At 47.9% G+C, this 21,620-nt stretch overlaps 3 protein-coding genes and 1 pseudogene across 3 annotated transcripts; 3 read left to right on the top strand and 1 right to left on the bottom strand.

Moving 5' to 3' along the window:
• Window positions 1-1,068: 1,068 nt before the first annotated feature.
• On the top strand, window positions 1,069-7,039 carry LOC123105667 (SEC14-like protein 1; the record flags this gene model as incomplete). Its single annotated transcript, XM_044527773.1, is given in 7 exon segments — window positions 1,069-1,100; window positions 2,070-2,404; window positions 3,758-3,912; window positions 4,377-4,481; window positions 5,052-5,308; window positions 5,644-5,864; window positions 6,297-7,039. Coding segments are annotated over 6 exon segments (1,431 nt in total). The 3' UTR covers window positions 6,657-7,039.
• Window positions 7,040-12,335: 5,296 nt separating this feature from the next.
• LOC123105664 (DNA-binding protein HEXBP) lies at window positions 12,336-18,221 on the top strand. Its single transcript, XM_044527772.1, has 4 exons — window positions 12,336-12,653; window positions 13,184-13,485; window positions 17,181-17,270; window positions 17,431-18,221. The coding sequence occupies exons 1-4, from the start codon at window positions 12,651-12,653 to the stop codon at window positions 17,942-17,944; spliced, it is 909 nt and encodes a 302-aa protein (XP_044383707.1). The 5' UTR covers window positions 12,336-12,650; the 3' UTR covers window positions 17,945-18,221.
• LOC123105665 (uncharacterized) lies at window positions 13,495-17,174 on the top strand (annotated as a pseudogene).
• Window positions 18,222-19,013: 792 nt separating the features above from the next.
• Window positions 19,014-21,030, bottom strand: LOC123105663 (actin-depolymerizing factor 4). The gene is made up of 3 exons (XM_044527771.1): window positions 20,755-21,030; window positions 19,537-19,799; window positions 19,014-19,433 (listed from the first exon to the last, which is right to left on the bottom strand). Exons 1-3 carry the CDS (start codon window positions 20,755-20,757, stop codon window positions 19,283-19,285), a joined length of 417 nt encoding a protein of 138 aa, XP_044383706.1. The 5' UTR covers window positions 20,758-21,030; the 3' UTR covers window positions 19,014-19,282.
• Between the last annotated feature and the right edge of the window lie 590 nt (window positions 21,031-21,620).

Below are 21,620 nucleotides of genomic sequence, written 5' to 3'. Positions count from 1 at the left end.
TCAAGGAGTGCAACCAATGATAGGGGATATGAGTTGATTTGTGACGCCTTCAGAAAGGGAAGCAACGCCCATGGGCTACATCATAGCCGAGCTTACGCTCGGACGCACACCCTCTATCTTGAGCAGTTATGGGTACGGGGTTAGCATCAAAAGAGCCCTTAGCATGAAGAAACCTGACTGGAGCACATCCGAAGTTAGGAGGGCGATGAAGCGTTGTGATGATGACTTTAGGAAGTATGCAACACCCCGTGCATCGTCACCATGAAGACAGTTTGAGCCTTCAACATAACACCTCCCCATCCCTCATATTCGAGCATCAACAACAACCGACAGTCACCGCCACACTCTTTGCACACTGCGCAACACCACGAGTCGTGCACATAGTGCATGTCACTGGTCTTTTGTTATGGCTTCCGCTTCTCTTCGTGCCCACATATGGTTGGTGAACCTCGGCACAGTTCTTCGACCGTAATGCGTATCAAGCTCAATCGATCTTCGCCGAATTTGGCCCATGAGGCCATCGTACCCCCAGCCATCAAACAGAATGCCCCACTGTCGCCACAGGCCAGTGGTTGATGGGTGCGCCTCAATGCCGTCTAGGGCTACCTAGAAACAGCTAGGTTTCAACAAGGTGGTTTCAAATGAATGCGTTATGCAACCACCAGACGCCATCTACTTCCAATTACTATGTGATTCAATAAATATGACCACGACATCTACTTTCATTCCTACAACTGCGTTTTGCAAGTGAAACAAAATGGAACTTCGTTTTGCAAGTCGAACCAAAATGGGGCCCTTTCTCCCGGCACCACCGTTTCTCTAGAAGAACCAAAATGGGGCCCTCTCCTAAAAAAAACTGTCCTGTCCCCGTTGGGGAACGCGCCGCACCCGCAGCTGGAGATCCCTCCCACCCAGTCCCGGTCCCGGCTCACGAGTCCGCCGCCCCGCCCGCCGAATCCGCCGCCCTCCCTCCCCTCGCCAGCGCCGGAGAAGGGCCGTCCACACCTCCTCCCTCTCCGCCCACCGAACCCGCGACGCCTCCCCTCCCGTCCACTCTCCACCGCACAGGCGATCCGCCTTGGCCGCCGATCTCCTCGCTGGTATGGAATGGAAGCCCTGACGCAGCTCCCTCGGGTTTCCGAGAGCCTCGTGTTTGATTGCTCTCCTCGATACCGCATTTCGCCCCGTCGATCAGTCGGGGGTCTGATTTGGTTGTGTTAGTGGCAGCTCGTTTCCCCCAAAATTTCAGACGGATTAAACTGTACACGGTCCACTTTGGGTCCGCTACTGGGTTCTGCCGATTAGTGGGAGATTCTGCTGAATTTGGTTCTGTTCTAGTGGCCCTAGTAACGTTGACGCACAGTTAGTTGACCTTGGATAGTCTCGTCGCAAGTCGTGGGGAAATTGATAGCTGGAGTGTGTGTACTTAGATACTTTTCAACTAAGAAATTCCGAGAGTTCCTGGGTTCTAACTTGCAATAGTGCAGAAATGTTTTCTGTTTGTTGTACGGAAAGTTATTTACAAACCTATGGGAGCTCTTCCACATCAGATAGTACGTATGTTTTTAATTTGGTGCCATAGCTGGGAATACTCAGTAAGGATTATCCTGTTTTCCAGTTTAATTCTTCAGACATGTTCTGATTACTTTTCTAATACCACAAGCTGACATGATTTTTTCTGGCCATAACTGTACGCATATCTCCTCTCCCCTGGTCCATTTCCTGGTTGCTAGAGACACATTATTTGTAATTGTTGAAAGCTTTTCTGTCTGCAGCATGGAAATACTATTGAACAGTTAGAAAACTGACAGGAGTTAAACATCAAAAGATAAGGACTGTCATGTTTTGCAGTTTAATTCTTAATGCATGGTCTGATTGTTTACTTTTCTTATATCTCACGTCGTCATAAATTTGCTCCGATAACCGTATGCGGATTTGTTTTCCTGTTAGTTCCATTTCCTTCTTGTTACTTTGTTAGAGACACCTGCTTTGCAATTGCTGGTTGAGCTGATGGTAGTGCTAGAGGCAGATGGCAGGGCTCGTGATCTGATTCTGCTCGTGCTTTGTAGGAATGGCCAATTTTACTAAAAACTTCCAGTCTTCAAGCAAACCAGATGGTGAAAAGAAATACCAGGGTACATTGGTTGCTTCTCCAGCAAAGGCCATTTCACCAAAGACAATAAAGCATATTGTGCCAAAACAATTGACCTTGAGCAGGGAGTCAACAGGTCATGTGGCGTCGTTTTTGGTAAAGGTTATTGCTCTTGAGGTAGTGAGGAGGATTTCTAAAGCAAAATGTCCTTTTGTATGGAATTCTATTCAAGCACTGCAAGTTCTTGGATATCCTCCATTTAGGTGGATTCAAAGATGGGCACCACTCAAATTTGTTGTGCAAGGCATTCAGGTAATTTTATTCCTTAGCTCTTCAAGGCCTTGGATCTCTTGAAATGTCTGAGCTGCACATTCTTTTTTTGTTACAAAATTATATGTGCTTTTGTAAGTTGTGACCTACATTAATATTGTGTTAGCTCCTCTATGTGCATGAAGATAATTGAAAGAATCGTTCTCTTGCTGTTATTCTTTTATCTAGAAGACCAGGGATAAGTTGACTATGCTCTGTTATACTCCAGCACTGTAACTATACTTGCAAGTTGCAAGCATAATATGCTTCATAATTTGTGACAAATATAACTATGCGCCGTACTCACCTTAGTCCCCTGGTTTAGTCCACCCAATGGATTTAACGCATGTGTATCTGTAACTAGCTGAGGGGCCATGTGTAGCTACGGAAGTAAAAAGAAATCCAATCTGGTGGGAAACCCAATGATATCAAAGCTAGCCTAGGCTTAGGGAAAAGCCAGACAATTTGCAGATAGAAAAACTGTATAAAGAATCATATGTATTACTCCCTCCGTCCGAAAAAGCTTTTTCGGAAGGAGGGAGTACATATTTAAACCCCCAAAACAAGATTGTGGAGATCATGGAGATGGTCCTACTTGTCAACAAGTTGCTTCTGGTGGAGAGGATCACAACCAGCAGAGCTATTTGAATTAGCTCTACCATCACAATCAGTTCTTATATTTATATGAATAAATGGTGTTTTCTTTACCGGATTTTGAGTCTAACAAAGAGCTATAACCGTGCTAGGCTCAGGCTCACTCAACCCTCAGTGGAAAATACTGACTTATGAGTTGGCATAGATTTTATTTTGGCTTAGCTTTTGTTTGGCTCCTTATTCTGCAGACTAAGCTTCTTGAGGTGTGTGCTGGATTAAGACTTGGAGAGAGATGAAGAAACTATAAACATGTCTGTAGTTTCCTTTCCAATATATTTTAGCACTAACCCTGATAATATATATTACTCCCTCCATCCCACAATATAAGATTGTTTTTCAAGCTAATAGCTTGGAAAACGATCTTATATTGTGGGACGGAGGGACTATGTACTAAGTTACTGTAGAGCATCTCATTCAATTCATGTGATGCTGTGCTCATGTATGCTCAGTTACCTATTTGAATTCTCTTGAATGTATTTTTGTCGTTTTAAGCTTTGTTGAATTGCCGAGTAGGAGTATAACACATTGTTCTATGATGTTTCAAATCCTCTGGTATATTTTTTTGTGGTTCTATAATGCTTTGTTAAATTGGCTATTATGACACATCTGCTTTATGCTGTTTCTCAAATAGTATTTGTTTTAATGATAATATATTTATGTTTTCATTGCTTCTGAGCGCTGATGATTTTTCTCCAAATGCAGAAATTATCCACTCCACTGCTGTTCCTATCTGTCACATCTGCACTAGGTGATCTTTCATCTAAGAGCGATGAAACTGATGATGGACCTAGTAGCACTACAGGAGCTCCTGACCTTCCTGCCGAATCAAATGAAACATCATCGATTTCTGATACAAGGTTGGTTAAGACTTCAGGAAGAAACACAATAAGTAGCTTTAAAAAACACAATAGCATATTTTCTCAAACCGTTCCATTTAAATTTGATCACATCTAACTGCAATATCAAGAAGAGGGTACAGAAAGAAATGTCTTTTTATATTTCCTCCCATATACTGTATATTGGAGCTGGTGGTAATAGGATGAATGCCATGGCATTACTCCTCCACCAGAAGTAACTTGCTGACAAGTGGAACCTCTCCATCATCCCTGCCATCTTGTTTTGGATTATTTTGTTTTTCTAATATGACTATCTGTCTATCTCTGCCATCTTGCAATATGACTATTTTGTTTTTGTAATATGACTATGGCTCGAACTAGTATGGAGATTGATCCGCCACAAGATTGAATTTATTTTGTTACTTCTGTAGCGATGCACATGCATTCAGCTAATGTTTGATGATGGTGGTGGTTTCTTTGTTTAGGGAGGCCACTGATGGGGATGGTACAAAGGATATTGTTGTTTCTGAGAATTGGCTGGTGCTACTTTTCAAGGAACTTGAAAAACAAGGAATCACTTTGCCTGAGAGGTGGGCTTGTACTAGGCTATTTGCTATTCATATTAAGTAATACTACCTCTGCCTGGAATTACTTGTCGCTCAAATCGATGTATCTAGCACTGAAATACGTCCAAATACACCCATTTTAGCGAGGGAGTACATATTTTGCACGTCAATCCTAACCTACCACCACAAGGTGTGCGGGGGTGGGGGTGGGGGGAGCAACGATATTTCTTTTGCACTTTTGAATATTTTAACTTGCAAGATATTGATAAAAATCTTGGTTATGTAACGGTTATTGTCTATGTTATCTTATGTCCAGTCATGAGTTTTACCTCTCAAGAAAAATCTATGTTATCCAAGCCCCTTTTACTGTATCCTAAGTAGCTTGTTGGCGGGTATTTGGAGGGGAAAATAATATATTATGTTTTGACATGATGTTCAAACCTTTCTTTTGTTACATTCTGTTATATTTGGAGTTGCATGTTTCTATATCAGAAGACTAGTTACATGTTGTGGTGCTGGCAAGCATAGAAAGGATCTTACTGGCGTGCAGCGCGATGCCATATGGCTGAATAGTTTATCTGGTGTATGTTTCAGGTTCAGTGAGGATGAACTACGCAGATTCCACATGGCAGCAAATGGTGACCTTTCAATCTTGGTCTCTTCAGTTAAGAAGACAATCCGTTGGAGGGAAACTTTTCACATACTTACATTGCAAGAACTTGAGAAATGGTCCCATTTGGTCTTTTGGCATGGGTTTGACACTACACTTCGGCCTTGCTTAGTAATCCGTCTTGGACTCGCGTGCTCTAGCATAGCCCCTCGTGATAGACCTTGTTTTGGGCAAGCAGTAGGTAATTTTTCAACCTGTTTTATCTGACTATCAATTTGTTCCATAGTTATTTTCCTTGTAATAGTCCATCATCAGTTAGAGCTTGGTAAGATGGGAATGGATTTCTTGCTTACACTTTGCGATAGACCTTATTTTTCTATCATGCGGTCCATTGGTCCACTGTTACTTAATCTGACAGAAAACATAATTTCTCTTTCAGCAATTATTTGTTTAGTTGTTCTTATCATTTACTAGAAGTTAGTTAGTTTTCTGGTTTACTTGCCACTTCAGAGTCATTTTCCTTCCTGTTTTGAGGTTGCAGTAGTGGCCACTAATCACTAACATCTTTCTGTCCAGTTTCTCAGATTGACCATGGTATTATACATTTGACCAACGAAGAAGATCCAAGAATTACTGTTTTGCTGGATTGCCACGGGATTTCTCCATTCAAATTTCCGATGCAAATGATGAGGTCGTTTGTCAACTTGGTTCAAGAAAACTACCCAAATCGTCTTGGAGTATTAATTGTTGTCCGTCTTCCTCCAGTTGTCAGAGTTATTGCACAGACTTTTATTCAAGTAAGATTACTATCTTTGCCCCATTACTCAATGCACACGATTCACATTTGTATAGCTGGCATCCTTGTCATTCTTTCTGTCTATCAATCATGTAATATACAAACCTCCATCATCAGCTACATCTGTTTTATGTAGATAATGACCATGTCTTCATGATCTTGTTTGGTTAGTCTGTTGTGATATTAATGTACATGACTGCTAAAATTTGCAGGTCTAACCACCTGTCTCAGTATTAGGTTTAGTGCCAAAATTTGCCTGTCGCACTCTTCTATTGGTTTTTGTTACGGCCTCTCCCATATTAAAATTATGTCATGCATTTTTCATACAAAACAGGAAAGTCTGGATGAAAGCCTGAATGAGCATTATTAATTATTTTGAGATGATCTAATAAGCAACTATGGTACTTACTATTCCCTTTTCAATCCTGAGCAGCTCCTGAAACCATCCACAAAGCAGAAGCTGCGTTTTGAGGGGGAATCATACAAAAAGACGTTAGCTGAGTTCTTACAGATAGTGCCAGCTTTTCTTGGTGGCAAATGCAACTGCTCACGATGCAAGAAGCCTCGCGACAGTTCACTAATCCAGGCAGGGGAGGGGAGCAGGAGCAGGAGCCTTACCAGCGCCGGCTCCAGATCACGAGTCTCGGACATGGACTTCGACGAGGAACTGGAGGAGCTTCCATCCCCTTACAACTGCGAGAACGCGATAAGGGCTGCGGTGGTCGGCCTCCTGATGGTGTGGATCTTTGTCGCGTTTCTCGCTGGGATGAATGACCCCCAGTCCATGTCTTAGCCTCCCGGGTCTCTGTCACCCGACGGTTCATTGTCTGCCAGTGCCAGTAGCATAGCGTTACTGTATGTTGTTTCTTTGAGGCTGACGGTATGTTGTTTCTTGCACCAGTTCTTCTTCCGAATTTCCTCTGCAAGCCGGCGTATAGTGTCGTGCTGTGCCGGCCGCAAGATTTATATAGTAGATATGAATAAAGTTGTGCGTGTATTCAGCATGGTTCACTCGCAGTGTGATAGGTGCTACTATCACCACCCTTTTCGGCGGTTGTTGCTAGGTGTAGTTTGCCAATGTAATTTTGTACTTCAAGAGTAAAACAGAGGATTGTAAAACCACTGGATTTGTAGAATTGTGGTGTTGAATGGAGTACAAGATTGCTGTTGCTGCTAGCTAATGCGCAACCATTCTCATAGCCTTTTCAATATTACAGTATAAACATAAGAATATGATAAGATTCCATAAGCAGAACAGAGGATTGTAAAACCAGTGGATTTGTAGAATTCTGTGTTTGATTTGCTAGGAAAAACAAAAGAATCATATAAAACAGTCAAATTAAGGCTAAAGCATATGCAAAAGATAAGATTAAATTAATACCATGTTAGTTATGGTCTTTATGCATAGGAATGTAAAAGAAAGAGGTTGGAGTTGATTGTAAAGTTTGTTTGACTCAAATCAAAGGATTTTTCTTTTTACATTCTTCCTATGGCCAATTCATATGAATCAAGTGGATGAATAGTGTAATCATAGGTAAATTTCCTGCTCCTATATTATTTCTTTACTTTTTCTACGAGTCAAGGAGGCCCTTTGTCGGGGGTGGCAAAGGTAACCAGCACTAGCTCCAACATGACAAGCTGCAGCAGGACAGTTGCCACAGGGAGAATATCAGGTGCTCCCGGAGCACCTAAGCTTAGCATTACTAGTAGAACCCTCGAACCCTCACTAGCGTTTTAACGGTCCAAAAATGATCTTTTTGTGCACTTTTTACGGGTTGAAAAACAGGGGCAAAGATTAAAACCCTCAAACCTAACCCTTATAACGGAATATTCCCCATGAACGACGTTGTCGTTGCGCGCGGGAGGTCGACGGGGCGGCCGCCGGCGACGGGGGCGACTAGCAGCGGCGGTCGCGGGCGTGGGCGCGGGAGTTGGGAGGATTTTTTCCTCCCGCGCGAGTATAACCGCCAAATGAGGGTTGGGGTAGGTTTTGCTCCCCAACCCTTACTTTTGAGGATTGGGAGAGGGTTTGAGGGTTGGACCTTTAAAAAAATTTGAGGGTTTGAGGGTTAAGGGGTTTTAGTCTACGGCATTTTTCGACGAAAACTGTAAAAAAGCAGTTATTTTTTAGGGGTTTGAGGGTTTTGGGGCTTTACTAGTAATGCTCTTAGGTGCTCCGGTGCGACCTCGGCCGTTGGATTGTGATTCAATGGGCAGCATCATGAGGATGTGGACCAAAGCATCATTTCAGGAATGTTCGAGGCGTTTTCTGCAAAACATTCATGCTAGATCTGTCTTTTTTGTATCTCAATGTGTATCCCGCTATACCTTTTTTTCTTTTTGTTATGGCCAAAATTGTCATGTTTAGGTGGATGTCATTTTTCTCTTTGACAACTCTAGTTTATTTTGGTTTTTAGTATTGGCAACTCATGAGTAATCTAAAGCTTGACCAAAATGTTGACAAGTCAAATATTTGGTAGCTTGCGGTTTGAGCTTGGGCTAATTCCAAACGGGTTGGTATACAGTACTGCAGAGGATCCCAACCCATTCCAAACATATGATGCTTGTTGACCTAAAAGGAAGGGATACAAGAGGTCTACAGATCTTGGTGAGCAACTCTTTACCCAATCTTACTCGTGCTACAGCTCCAATGCATATGTATTTCCTCTGTTATTAATATCTCTCCGTATCAAAATATAATACCTTTTCTTGAAGATATTTTTTTGGACTTTGAATTGGTCAAAGTCTAAAAGACGTCTTATATTAATGAATAGATTGGGTATTATTTATTTGATATTTTTTTGAAGGAAATGTAATGTAATTGAGTTTTTTTGTGTGTGCCGTCATCTCTTGTCCACCAAGAGTGAAATTAGGGTGTGTGCCCACACCATAGTAATACTAATATGTGTTTATGGTGGATTTTTAGGGTTCACTTCTGTCTTACCTGGTTCACAAATTTGAATTTTGTGTTTCAATCTTATCATTAAAAAGTCTGCCAATATTTGATACATCTCCAACGTATTTACTTTTTCAAATACTTTTGCTATTATTTTGACCTCTAATTTTGTATCATTTAAATAAAACTAATCCGAACTGACGTTGTTTTCAGTAGAACTAGCATTGATGTTGTTTTGTGCAGAAATAAAAGTGCTTGAAATTGGACAGCGGATTTTTTAAGAATTATTTTAGAAATAAAGAATTATGGAGCGAAAAAGTACTAGAGGGGGCCACAGCCTGGTGGCGAGCCACCCTCCATGGCGCGCCATCTAGCCGTGTGGGGCCCCTGGGCGCCGCCATAAATTCCCATATATACCCAAAAAAGTCACAAAAAATTAGAGCAACTTCAATGGGGCGACCCATTTCGTCCGCCCGCGTCCGTTTGGGTCGACGTGGACAAAAGTGGCGGCCCAATGCGCCGACCCAAACTCAAATCGTGTTCGCCCGGCGTTCGCGCCGACCCATTTCCGGCCCAAAATTACGCCTGGAACGCGTCGGCGCGGACGCGAAGCGGACGCGCCGCGCGTCTCCTCGCCGTCCGCCGCGTCCCCACCCGGCGGCCACCCAACCGCCACCGGTCTCTTATTTATGACGACCACCGACAGCGGGCCCACGCGTCAGCAGTGCGCGCGTCCTTTTTAAACCACGCGTGCGGCGGGGTCGGCCTCATCCACTTCTCCCGTCCACATCTGGCCCCCCACCACTTCCTTTGCTTCCTCGCCGGCGACCACAAACCCTAGAGCGCGCCATGGGCCTCTTCGGCAAAAGCAATGGCAAGGGGAAGGGCACCCCCGACGCCTCGTCATCCCGTGCTCCCCCTCCCCCTCCACCGCCGACGCGTTTCCGCCCTGGACGCCGGTGCCTGCACATCTCGGTGCACCAAGCGCGGTGGCACTGGGAGTACAGGCAGCCCCTTCCCTACCCCGACATGACGCTGCCGCACCATTGGCATTTGGATCCAAACCGGATCCCGGTGTCGGCGGTTCCGTGGACCCAGCGGGCGCACGACGACGAGGTGCGTCGGCGTCGCGCGCTGCTCACACCGGAGCAGCGTCGGCTGCCCGAGTACGCCGCCGACTCTCCTAACTGGGAGGCTTGGTTCGCCCTCGAACACGAGGAGCAACGTCGCTCGGGTGTCGACGTCGTCCCGCCGCCGTTCCCACCGCCGCCCCCGCAGGTAGAGCCGGAGGACATGGAGGCGGAGGCGGAGTACCAAGCCGCCCTCGAGGAGGCCCTGCAGCACGCGCTGGAGGCTAGCCGCATCGAGGAGGACGCGCACTGGGATGGGCTGGAGCAAGCCCTTGCCCTGTCGGCGGCGGGGGACTCCGTCCACACCCCGCTCTTCGTGCCGCCGCCTCCGCCGTCGCCGCCCGTATAGTCGGAGCCGGAGCCGTCGCGTAAGCGCTCCCCACCTCCACCCATTTGGCCGGAGAAGGCCTACTCGTGGACGGGCCAGTACCGCGAGTGGGTGAGCGCGCCTCCCGTCTACTTCGCAGCGACACCGGAGGAAGAGGCGGCCCACCTCGAGCGATGGAAGGAGCACTGGCTCCGCCAGGAGCAGGGCGACGACGAGGAGCAGATGCGCTACGAGGCCATGCTCCAACGCGACGCGGAGGCGCTCCGGCTCGAGGAGGAGGAGGAGGAGCGCGCGCGGCTTGCCGCAATGCCGCCGCCCCAGCAGACGCCGGAGGAGGCTGCCCTGGCAGCGTACCAGGCGGCGTTCTGGTGGGTTGGCCCTGCTCCAGTCTTCATCGACCTCACCGACGACGGCGACGTCGAGGGCAAGGGCAAGGGCAAGGCCGACGACGTTTAGGGCAGCGTGCGGGGCGGCAGCAGGCGGGGGCAGACTTTTTTAATGTTTTTATTTAATGTTTATTAGATGTAGGTGGACTTTGGCCGGCGTTTGACCGGCCACTTTTATGTTTAATTGCGTTTATTTCGTGCAACTTGTTTTTTTTCCATGCCGTCACATTTGGGTCGGCCTCCCCGTTGGACGGTCAAGCCGACCCATTTTAAAATGCGGACACCGGTGTCCGCCTGGCCGACCCAAACGGACAAAAGGCGGACAAAGCACGCGTTCGATTGGGTTGCCCCGTTGGAGTTGCTCTTATCACCGTGTTTTATCGTACGGAGCCGCTGTCACCTCTTGTTCTTCATCGGGAGACCTAATATGGAGTCTGTCTCTGGCTTCAGAGAGAGGGATTCGTCGTCGTCTCATCACCAACCCTTCTCCATCAACAATTTCATGGTGCTCACATCCATGTGTGAGTAATTATTCTATATGCATACTGAGGTAGATGGGATTTGGATGAGTTTTCTTATGTAATCATTTTCATTTTTGTTAGAGCTTGATCCCTAGTATCCATTATGTTCTGAGATTAATGTTGCTATGACTTCACTATGCTTAATGCTTGTCACTACGGCTTGAATGCCATGATTTCAGATCTGAATCCTTTATGTTTTCTTAAATATATTAATGGCCTTGATCTTATTTGCATGTCACCTGTTATCGTTCTGAACTCTAAACCCAAGGTGACAATAACTTGGATATCGACGCGAATGACTTTAACTTGAGGATTAATGTATTCATCATGTGTTAATGCTTTATCCCGATTCTTTATTAAAAAAAGTGCATTAACTACTCTTAGTTTCTATTAAGACACCGCTACCACAGGGGGGTAGAACAGACAACGTTATGCAATGCTTATTGCAAGCATCGTGTGCCTATTTATAAAATGCATGCCTATATAGAATTGATGAATTGAAGCTAGTTTGCTATTGCTTTAAATTTTGACTGTTGCATATTGAATCTATTTCCATGCTTACACTTTTACTTCCATTGTTTCTTTCACATTCACTACTGCCACACCTTGCTACTACTCTGCAAACTTGTTACCGTTTCTGTTTCTGTTGCTCTATCAATATTGCTATCATATTATTTTGCTACTAATAAATTGACGCAAGCAAGTTATCTCTTCAGGTGTGGTTGAGAATTGACAACTCAACTGCTAAAAACTTATAAAAAGATTGGCTTCTCCTTATGTCGAATCAATAAATTTAGGTAGAAATACTTTCCTCGAAGACTGCTACAATCCCTTATATTTGTTGGTCATCGATATTCTAAGTGATTTTGATGAAAATTGTATTGGCATGCATGCATATCCGTAGGTATAGCCCAATATCATTAATATTCTTCATTTCATCAAAGAGAAAAACACATGAAAATTGCCGTGTTCGCTAGAAAGAATTGTCATGCTTCCAACACATAAATGCCGCGAAAAATACCCCGTTTTGTCATGCCACTCCACGCTGAATAACATTACCCCGAAAATAAACATTGAGAGCCCGAGTTCAGTTTTGTTCGAAACTTCAAGCTTAGTAAAACAAAATTACAGAGACAAGTTCAGTCGATTTTTTAACTGCAAGTTCGGTGGCCTTGGTGCCGCCGTTAACTCACTCGCTGGCTGACCAACGAGGCAGGGCCACGGTTTCTTCCATACCTTTTAACCCTAGCAGGCACGACTGGCACAGTACCACTACCGCACCGGCCTTCTCCCACCCAAAACAACCACCCCCTCGCCGTCCCAGCGCCTCCGCGTGCCCCTACGCCGACGCCTCCCTCGCCGGCCCACTCCGCCGACGGCGGCCTCCCTCCCTCACCCACCGCCCTGCTCCCGCCCCCTCGCCCCTCGCCGCCAGATCCGTCCGTCCTCCGCGCCCTCTCCCGCTCGGGCATCGGCAGATCTGCGCGGGCGGCGGCCCACCCCACCCCGACGCTCCTCCCCGAGCCATGGTGAGCCCCTTCCCCTCCCCTGGATCGTCCCATTCCTCGCACGCCGTCGCCGTCCGACCCGGGGCGGCCGCCGAGTCCGTGAGTAGCATACGCCTAGCCCATACTGGAAATGAACCCCCCTGTTGAACGCTGGGTTTGAATTGGATACGCTGGTAGGCTTAGATACGAGTCTCCTCTCGGGCGCTAGAGTTCTGTTTGTTGATTGTCGCGCTGCTTATTTAGTGTACATTTTTCCATTTGCAGCTTATTTTGTTTCGGGGTAGCGAGCTATGCTTAAATATATGTGTAGCCATGGCCCTCTGTTGATTTGGATTCTGGAGGATGGTGTGAAATGCATGTACCCGACATGTATGGTGTCGGACAAGCTTGTCTGTGTCCATGCCCTTTAACATGGGTGTTATTTAATTTCTAGAGCTCGCTGAGTAGGAAGGTTTACCATTAGTAGATGTGGTTTTGCCTTCATTTGGCCTTCTCCCTGAATCTGTTTGGAGTCTGACCGTTCCACGCTCATTTTGAAATTCATGTGCTAGGATCAAGTTATGGTGAGTCCATCACCAAGCGCCAGCAGCGGCAGTGGCAAGAGCGTGGGTAGGGCCAAGAGCAGGAGCAGAAGCAGAAGCAAGAGCAAGAGTAGGAGCAGGAGCAGGAGCAGGAGCAAGAGCAGCACCAAGAGTAAGAGCAGGAGCAGGAGTAGGAGCAGGAGTCGCAGCCGGAGCAGGAGCCGAAGCCCTCGGCGAGATAGGCTGCGCAGTGAACGTTCATCCCGCCGCAGCCGTAGCCCACCTCGTCGTGGTCGTAGTCCTCCTCGTCGCAGCGAACGTCGTAGCTACAGGTCTGCACCTTCTGATGTTTTCTTCTTAGAAGCTTTCTTGCAAAATACGTTATGCTGACTTGGATTTATATCGAGTATTTATGTTACCTGAAATATTCACTGGAATACCTACTGCAGCACAAGTTCACGCATCGTTGGCTGTCCAGTAGTGTTGTGCACCTGCTGATGTTTTCTTCTTAGAAGCTTGCTTGCAAAATACGTTATGCTGACTTGGATTTACATTGAGTGTTTATGTTACCTGAAATATTCACTGGAATACCAACTGCAGCACAAGTTCACGCATCGTTGGCTGTCCAATAGTGTATCATTTGCCCGCTCTTCTGCACTGGAGTGGGTATCAACAATTCGACACACCATAGCTAGCACACTTGTGGAAAAATAGAATGATGAATCAACATTTTATTTATTTATTTATTTGTCGTCCTAGTGTTAATATATATGTGAATAATAGCTATTGTGCTTGTCTGATTTATTTAAGCATCTTTAGTTGGTGAACTAGTATTGGAGGCATGTTGGTGTTCTTTTTAATAGGTTTTAGTCTGACCAATTTACTATCCCAATAGCTTTGCATTAACTAAATCACACAGGGAAATACATATCTCTAGAAAATTGGCTGCCTGGTTTATTTCTGGCAATGCCAATGTTATTGGTATATGGTGAATGAACCATGGATATCTCTAGAGATATATATGCCTACACCCTTGTCTTCAAGTGTGCTACATGGGCTAGCTGGACCACCACAACCAGCCCCAGTCGCCTCTTATCTGGTCAGTCAAATTGTCAGGGCAGAATTTTATGTGATTTACTTGCCGACGTCACTTATCTCTTCCTCCGTCAAGGCTAACACGTACCTTTTGAGTATCTCTCAAGTTTCTAGCCTGGATTCTGGGAAAGCTGTTAGATGGGTATCAAAGGCTCTCTTGATGGACTTAGGAACAAATTTGCTAGATATGGTAGGATTTGAATAGGCGGGACTAAGTGGAGTTGGCTAACTCATAAGAAACACATTATTATTAATGAATCCAATATTTTTCAATAATATTGCTCTGGTATTGATCTGAGAAACAACTGGAACTTGGTATCAGGAAGTATGAATTGAATGTGATGTTTCCATGTTCTTACAGTATGACGCCATTACAGGTCTGTGTTGTTTCTATAATACTACCTCCGTCCTGGTTTATCAGTCCCCTTTGTATTTTGTGTCAAATTTTGACCATATATTTTACTAACAAAATGTTAATGCATGTCAGCAAAAATTATATTGTTGGATTCGTATTTGAACATAGTTTCAAATGATATCATTTTCTGTGACATGCATTGATATTTTGTTAGTTAAATCTATGGTCAAAATTTTACACTAAATACGAAAGGGACCAATAAACTAGGACGGAGGTAGTACCATAACCACCCTCACTGCATTATGTTGTATGGTGTGGACCCCCCTCCCCCCATCTATAACTTGTAGCACACTACTTTATAGATTTACTAAGGTGTATGTTAGTGCTAGTACTCCGCAATCCACTGAAAAAGCACATCAAAGAGCAAAAAGCCTGAAGGGCGTGTACAATGGTGCTATCTTTGGAGTGCCCTGTAGGATAAGTGCTGATGTGGAGGAGAGAGAAACCCCAAAAAAGCTTGCGGTTCCACCTTCTCGCCCCCGCGTCGCTCCTAGGAGCGGCACGGGCGGAACCCAGCGCCGGTGCCACCACCACCACCCATCCCCTCCCTCCCTCTCGGCGTCGCCGGTGCACGCCAGCGGGCAAAGCCCCCTGTCGGCCAGTGGCTTTCCCCACGTGCGCAGGTGGTGGATGGGGGCACAGGTGCTGCGAGTCAACGGCTGCTCCCGCGGCCTAGATCCGGCCCCTGGTGGCTCTAGCTACGTGGATCCGGCGGGTGGCTGAGTGGGCGGGCTGCTTCTGCCGCTCAACAACGCCCCCTCTAGCGGTGCAGTGGCTGCGGCGGGAGGTGCGGGCTAAGGCCCTCGAAGGCGGGCGGGTGTGTTTGCTCGTGGGTGGCTGCGCTGGAGGTGCGGTGCTGGCGCTCTTGAGGCCGGCGTCGCGGATCTACCTCATGGGGTCGCGAACAAGGACCGACGCACGCGGGGGCGAGCGTGCGGGGATGTGCTGCTGCTGCAGCGGGGCGGATATGAGGCCGTGATGGCGGGTGGTGCTCGGACGCCGGGGCGGCGGCCCCGGACCTCTTCTTTGGCGACGGCGGCCGTGGTGGCTGCGTGGGCAGCGCCATGGCCGGAGCTCGGGGGCGTTAGTACTTTGCGGCAGTGCGTCGGCCCTCAGTTGCACGAGGGACACTTGGTGCTGGCTGGTGGGTTGGCTGTAGCTGTTGTGCGGGGCGTCGGATCTGACTACTCGTGGCTAGTTCTGACTCTTGCAGTGGTGATGTGGTAGCCTAGTCGGCGGCTCTGCATGGTGCGGGTGGCGGCGACAGGGCTGTTCTCATCGGTGACTCTGGGCTCTGGAGGCGGGTGGTTGTTCAGGCGGGCGGTGGCTCCTGTGTGCCGTTTTGAGGGGAGGGCTTCTGTTGGCTTCTCGGGGTGAAAGCCTTGCCCTTGCCTTGGCCGGAGCCGACGATGGCCATGCCTGTGGGCGCACCTTCTTGGAGGCGTCGTTGTTCGAGGACCTACAACCTCTTCTCTCGCACTCTGGGGGAAACCCCAGTTCCAGGTTCCTGGAGCGGACGATGACAGTGCTCTAGTGTCGCGTTCCTTCTTGGAGGCATCGTTCTGGAGTGATCTTGGCCTGGGCAGCCATCGGCTCGGGTGGTGCGTGGCCTTGGGGCCGGCGTGGAAGTCGGAGCGGCAACTCCGGATCTCGTCATCGTGGAGGGGTGTCGGCATTGGTCACGTGGGTGGCAGTGTCGTTGGTCAGCCTGGTGCGCGGCCTCGGGGTTGGCGTGGAAATCGGAGTGGCAGCTCTGGATCTGGTTGTTGGGTGTCGGCTCTGGTTGCTCGGGTGACGAAGCTGGTGTGCGGCCTCAGGGTCGGCATGTGTGATTTTCATCTGTACGCAGGAGCGGCGACTCCGGAGATGGTTGTAGGTTGTCGGCTTTGGTTGCTTGGGTGGCAGAGCAGTCGGCTCGCCTGGTGCACGACCTCGGGGTCGGTGTGGATGCCGGAGCGGTGGCTTTGGTTTTGGTTGTAGGGAGTTACTTGGGTAACGGAGCCGGCGGCTCGTCTGTTGTGTGGCCCCGGGGTCGGTGTGTGTGTTGATGGTGCCCAATTGGGGACGTGTTGTAAGTTGTAACGGTTTTCGCCCGGGTTTCCGTTAATTAACTAGGCAACTATCTTCTACCTTTTTTAATGAATCGGGCCATAAAAGACCGCGTTTAAAAAAAAAGGCTTGCGTTCTCTTAATTAAGAGATGATCTCTTAAGCAACGATATCTCTCCGCACATATTTAGGTATATCTAGTTATTAGAGATAAGACTAAGAAATCACCCATTGTCCATTATATTTTATTTGTCATCTCTAGCTTACGTGGCGCGTTTAAGAGAAGACTGCCTTATCAACCACTGTACATGCACACAGATCACTGGGTTCCAGTGGAATAGGGAAAATATTTATCTTGATATGCTCTTTGTTAGTGAGTTGTGGAAATATTATACTTTTGTCATCATCATAATATATCTGTCGTCCTTTGATGGAAAAATGGCCATGTTTAACTTGAATGATTTTCCAGGGATATTATTTGCAAGAACTGCAGGAGACCTGGCCACATTGCTAGGGATTGCCCATCTGCTTCTACCTGCAATAATTGTAATCTTCCAGGGTAAAGTGAACTTTCAGCACTCTCTTACTGTACTTGTACACCTGTACTTTTTTCAACTTTGTGGGGATCAGTATGCAGTTCTCTTTATTATTGCTTGTCTCTTTTGGCTAATTTCTAAAAAGTTGGGCCATAACTCTTGTTTAAATATATCTTTTGTCAGGCACTTTGCAGCAGAATGCACTTCCAAAACAGTTTGCTGGAACTGCAAGAAGTCTGGGCACATTGCCACTGAATGCAAGAACGAGGCCTTGTGCCACACTTGCAGCAAGACGGGGCATATGGCGCGCGACTGCCCCGCCTCAGGGTCCAACGCCAAGCTATGCAACAACTGCTTTAAGCCGGGACACATCGCGGTAGACTGCACCAACGACCGCGCCTGCAACAACTGCCGCCAGCCCGGCCACATAGCCCGCGAGTGCAAGAATGACCCCATCTGCAACCTCTGCAACGTGTCGGGCCACCTGGCCCGCGCCTGCCCGAAGACGACGACCCTGGCCTCGGAGATCCATGGTGGGCCCTTCCGCGACATATCGTGCCGCATGTGCGGCCAGCCAGGCCACATCAGCCGCAACTGCATGGCCACTGTCATCTGCGACACCTGCGGCGGCAGGGGCCACATGTCATACGAGTGCCCCTCGGCCAGGGTCTTCGACCGCGGAGTCCGCCGGTTCTGATGGATTCAGGGGGTGGCCCCGGCGCCTGAAGCACCCCGCCCTTGTTCCGTTCGTTGGTTGGTTCATGTTTTAGATAGCTTTGGCGTACGACGCCGAAACCGTTTTTCGCTTGGTCGGTGCACGCTCTTCTTGCTCCCTGGGTGTTGGTTGTTGTGGAATGAGTGTTTATGGTGTAGCTTTGTAACTCTGCTGAACTAGGCCGAGAAAGAGTCGTTTATATGAACTGCCATGGTTAGACCAGATTATATCAATGTGACACGCTTTCGAGTTTATCTGAGGAGCTGGTTTCGTTGCCTCGGTCTGCCTGCCTCGTGCTCTGCTGAGTTGAAAGTTTCGGAGGTTTGTTGGATGCGTGCCGTGTTACTCGTGGGGGTTGCAGATGTTGACTGTCCTCGGCGGTGATGGCTTTCTTTGCTGTTTCTTCATACATATTTTACATCAGGAACAAGAAAATTTGGCAGCCTTTGAGATGATACCGAGCACATGGGGCTCATTTTGTTCCTGCAGTTGGAACGAGGGATTCCAGAGGAAAGTTCCTTGTAGATGTACTCGATTTGTAGGTAACGAGCAGAACAATTTCCATCGAAATACAGTTCATTTCCTGTGTTTTGGGCTGTCGGCAACTGCCGTACTAAAAATCTTATACTCCTTATGGTGTGAAAATTGATCTACGCAGCTTCATGATTTCAAGTGTGAATTTTTGGAATATGGGGAAAGAAATTCTTGTTGTCTGGTGGTCTGATAAATGATTGGACCCGAACAAGGGTTTGCATTCACAGGCCACAAGCAAAGCACTAAAGTAATGTAGCGTACAAATGCTGAATGCTTTGCCTCATGTCCATTGCTTTCTCTCGGCATCATGGTCGCCATCAGCATCATATCCTATTTATATAGTAGTACACATTTCAACTGTTTAGCAGTCAAAAGATGTTGGTGCGGTTGGTAGAGCACAGCACAGCAAGAGAGCTAACACACATAACAGAAATTTCACCCGACAAAAAGACACGGTAGAGATCATATCCAACAGATATGCAGATAGACTGCCATGCTGAATTACACACCAGCCTTGTGACGAATCCAAACAGAACATTTGATTATTTATAACCGTAACTTGGAAGAACAGTGCAGTGCAGCAGCATAAGGCCCGGCATATAAATGGGCAGAGGAAAAAGAACAGATTACATGATAGAGCAAGCCCTCCGTGGTCTCACGGACCACGGGAGGAGGGCCTTTCGACACGGTAACAAAGCCACAAATCATCAAGAAAGTTTCAAGAGTCACACCGCCAAATCTATAGTTGACATAAATCCATATTGCGAGGCATTGGGATGATTTGCCTTAGTGCGCGCGCTCCTTGATCACGTCCAGGCTGATTTCGCTCGGGTCAGTGGCCTGCATCTCAATCTGGATGCCGTCCAGGGTCCTCTTGAACTTCTCGTTGGTGCTCGCGTACGTCATCTTGCTCCTCACCTTTGCGGTGTCAGGAGACCTTTCGAATTCAGGCACAACACATCCCCGTAAGCAATCAGTCAGCCTTTGGTTCATGTGAACTAGCCACGCAGGGGAAATGCAAGGATCAGAAAAGAACATACCAGAAGATATAGAAGATCCTGCTCTTTGGCACATCCTCCGGGGTGGTGAAGTCGAAGTCAAACACTGCGAATCGGCAGTCGTTCTCAGGCAGGGTCTTGGTGAAGTCCTCATAGGTGGCCTCGCGCTCCCCAGTTTGGTCCACAATGACCTCCTTCTGGTTCTCCAGCCTGTAGGTTATGAAGCGGTGCATCCTCTTGGACTTGAGCTCCACGAACCTCAGCTTGCAGTCATCATGGATCCCAGCTCCTGACGAAGCGTTTGCCTGGGCGCATAAACAAAGTTACGATGGATATCATAGTTACACAGATAATGCAACCTCAATTCTGCTTGAACAACATCATAGACTCTTTAGTAAACATACAACTCAAGGAACCCCTTTGCGGATAGTCTTATATATCTTTTACTACATAAGTGGAAGAGAGCACTACCCCATTGGTGCTCGAAGCCAAATTTTACTACAATGTCATGAACCAGGAAATGAAATGGCAAAAGGATCAAGGTGTCACAGTCCAACAAAAGTTGAAATCAGGAGCTACGTATCCTAAATTTTGTTAATCTTCTGCACGGCATGGCAGACAGTTTTCAATTGCAACCACCTAAATCAGACTTATCCATCAACTTAACACACACTACCAGATCTCTCTCTATCCTTCTCCACCAACTAGCCTGGAACATGGATTAGCGATCTCTTGGAGACAAAACTGGCGCTCAATAGGTTGTAAATCATACTTTGGTGGCTCGGCGCCAGCGCTACCCACAGATGCACGGCATGGTCGGCAAGGGTTGCTAGCTAACAGGCAGATGCATGTTGACAACACAGATCAGCTGAGTATAGCCTGGATCTACCGATTACAAGTTCCTAAAACTAGGGATCCGAGCGGCCAGTCAACCCCTCCCCAGCCAAATCTCGTGCTACCGACCAAAACACGCGTTTCACCCAAGAGATTCGCGAGGAGAGCAGATGGGTTTCCCACGATCCGACCGCTGGCGACGCAGAAAAAGAGGTAAAGCAAGGGGAGGCCTCGGGTTCGTCCGATCCGGGCATCCCGTCAAGCACTTGCCTACCAGCGGCGAGATCGAGGACCCACGCACGTATCCACCCCGCGTGCAGAGGAAAATTGGACTAGGAGGGGGAGAGCGAGCGAGCGCCGATCTGCGGACAGGCGGCGAGATCGGCGCGCGGAGGCCGCAGGCGCGGCGTGGGGAGGGGGACTTACCATTGCCGAGCTCGGGAGGGGAGGGGAAAGGGGGGTGGGGGTGGATGGATTGCTGGGGGTGGAGAGAGTTGTGTGCTGCGTAGCTTGGAGTTGCTGCTCGCTCGCCTCGCCCGGCCCCCCTTTTGATGGGTGGAGTCGTCGGGGCGTCGCCTCGGGCTCCGTATGTGGTGCGCTCGTGGTCGGCCTTTTTTGCGGCCGCCTGCCCTGCGCACCTCCGTGGCCGCCGGATGGCGAGATGGGCGGGCGGGATTGCTCCCTACCCCGCGGCGTGACAAATCACCGCTTCTTGCGCGCTGCGACTGTCGTCTGGCCGCCTGGGTAAAAACGTACTACTGCTGCCAAAAAGAGACACATTTGCCTTACCCCCGTCCCGATGGTGTGTCTAGCATCATCGGTATACGTGTGAAGGTGTGTCTACGTGGATCTGTCCTTGGTGAATTTGCTCGGATCTGATTGTAATTCGTCTGCGTTTATGTGTTTTCAGGTTGGATCTTTCCAACCTACGCTATTCTTTATTGGCGACGGTTGTTGTTCTACGGTGCCTTAGCACGACGACTTTCTGACTGTCTACTACAACAAGTTTTGCTTGTAGTCGTTGCTAGATCATCTGTGGATGTGAATTTGTTTTTTCTTCATAGCTCATATTTCTTAATGTGTTTCGACTTGAAATTTTGCTGACAATAAAACATCACCCTCTTGACACCACTTTTTGTCGGCGTTCTGGGAACGGGAGTCCCCAGACTTGCCTGCCTGCGGCCCACGACGTGGCTCTGCAAACGGGCCCGTACGGCCCATCTTCACCAACAAGCATTCAAAACCCTCGCGAGGGGCCAAACCTCGCGAGGCGGACGACACAAGACCTCCTC

This window comes from Triticum aestivum, chromosome 5A, assembly GCF_018294505.1.
Source record: "Triticum aestivum cultivar Chinese Spring chromosome 5A, IWGSC CS RefSeq v2.1, whole genome shotgun sequence".
In the NCBI taxonomy this organism is placed as follows: Eukaryota; Viridiplantae; Streptophyta; class Magnoliopsida; order Poales; family Poaceae; genus Triticum; species Triticum aestivum.
This window is presented reverse-complemented; position numbering and strand designations above follow the sequence as displayed.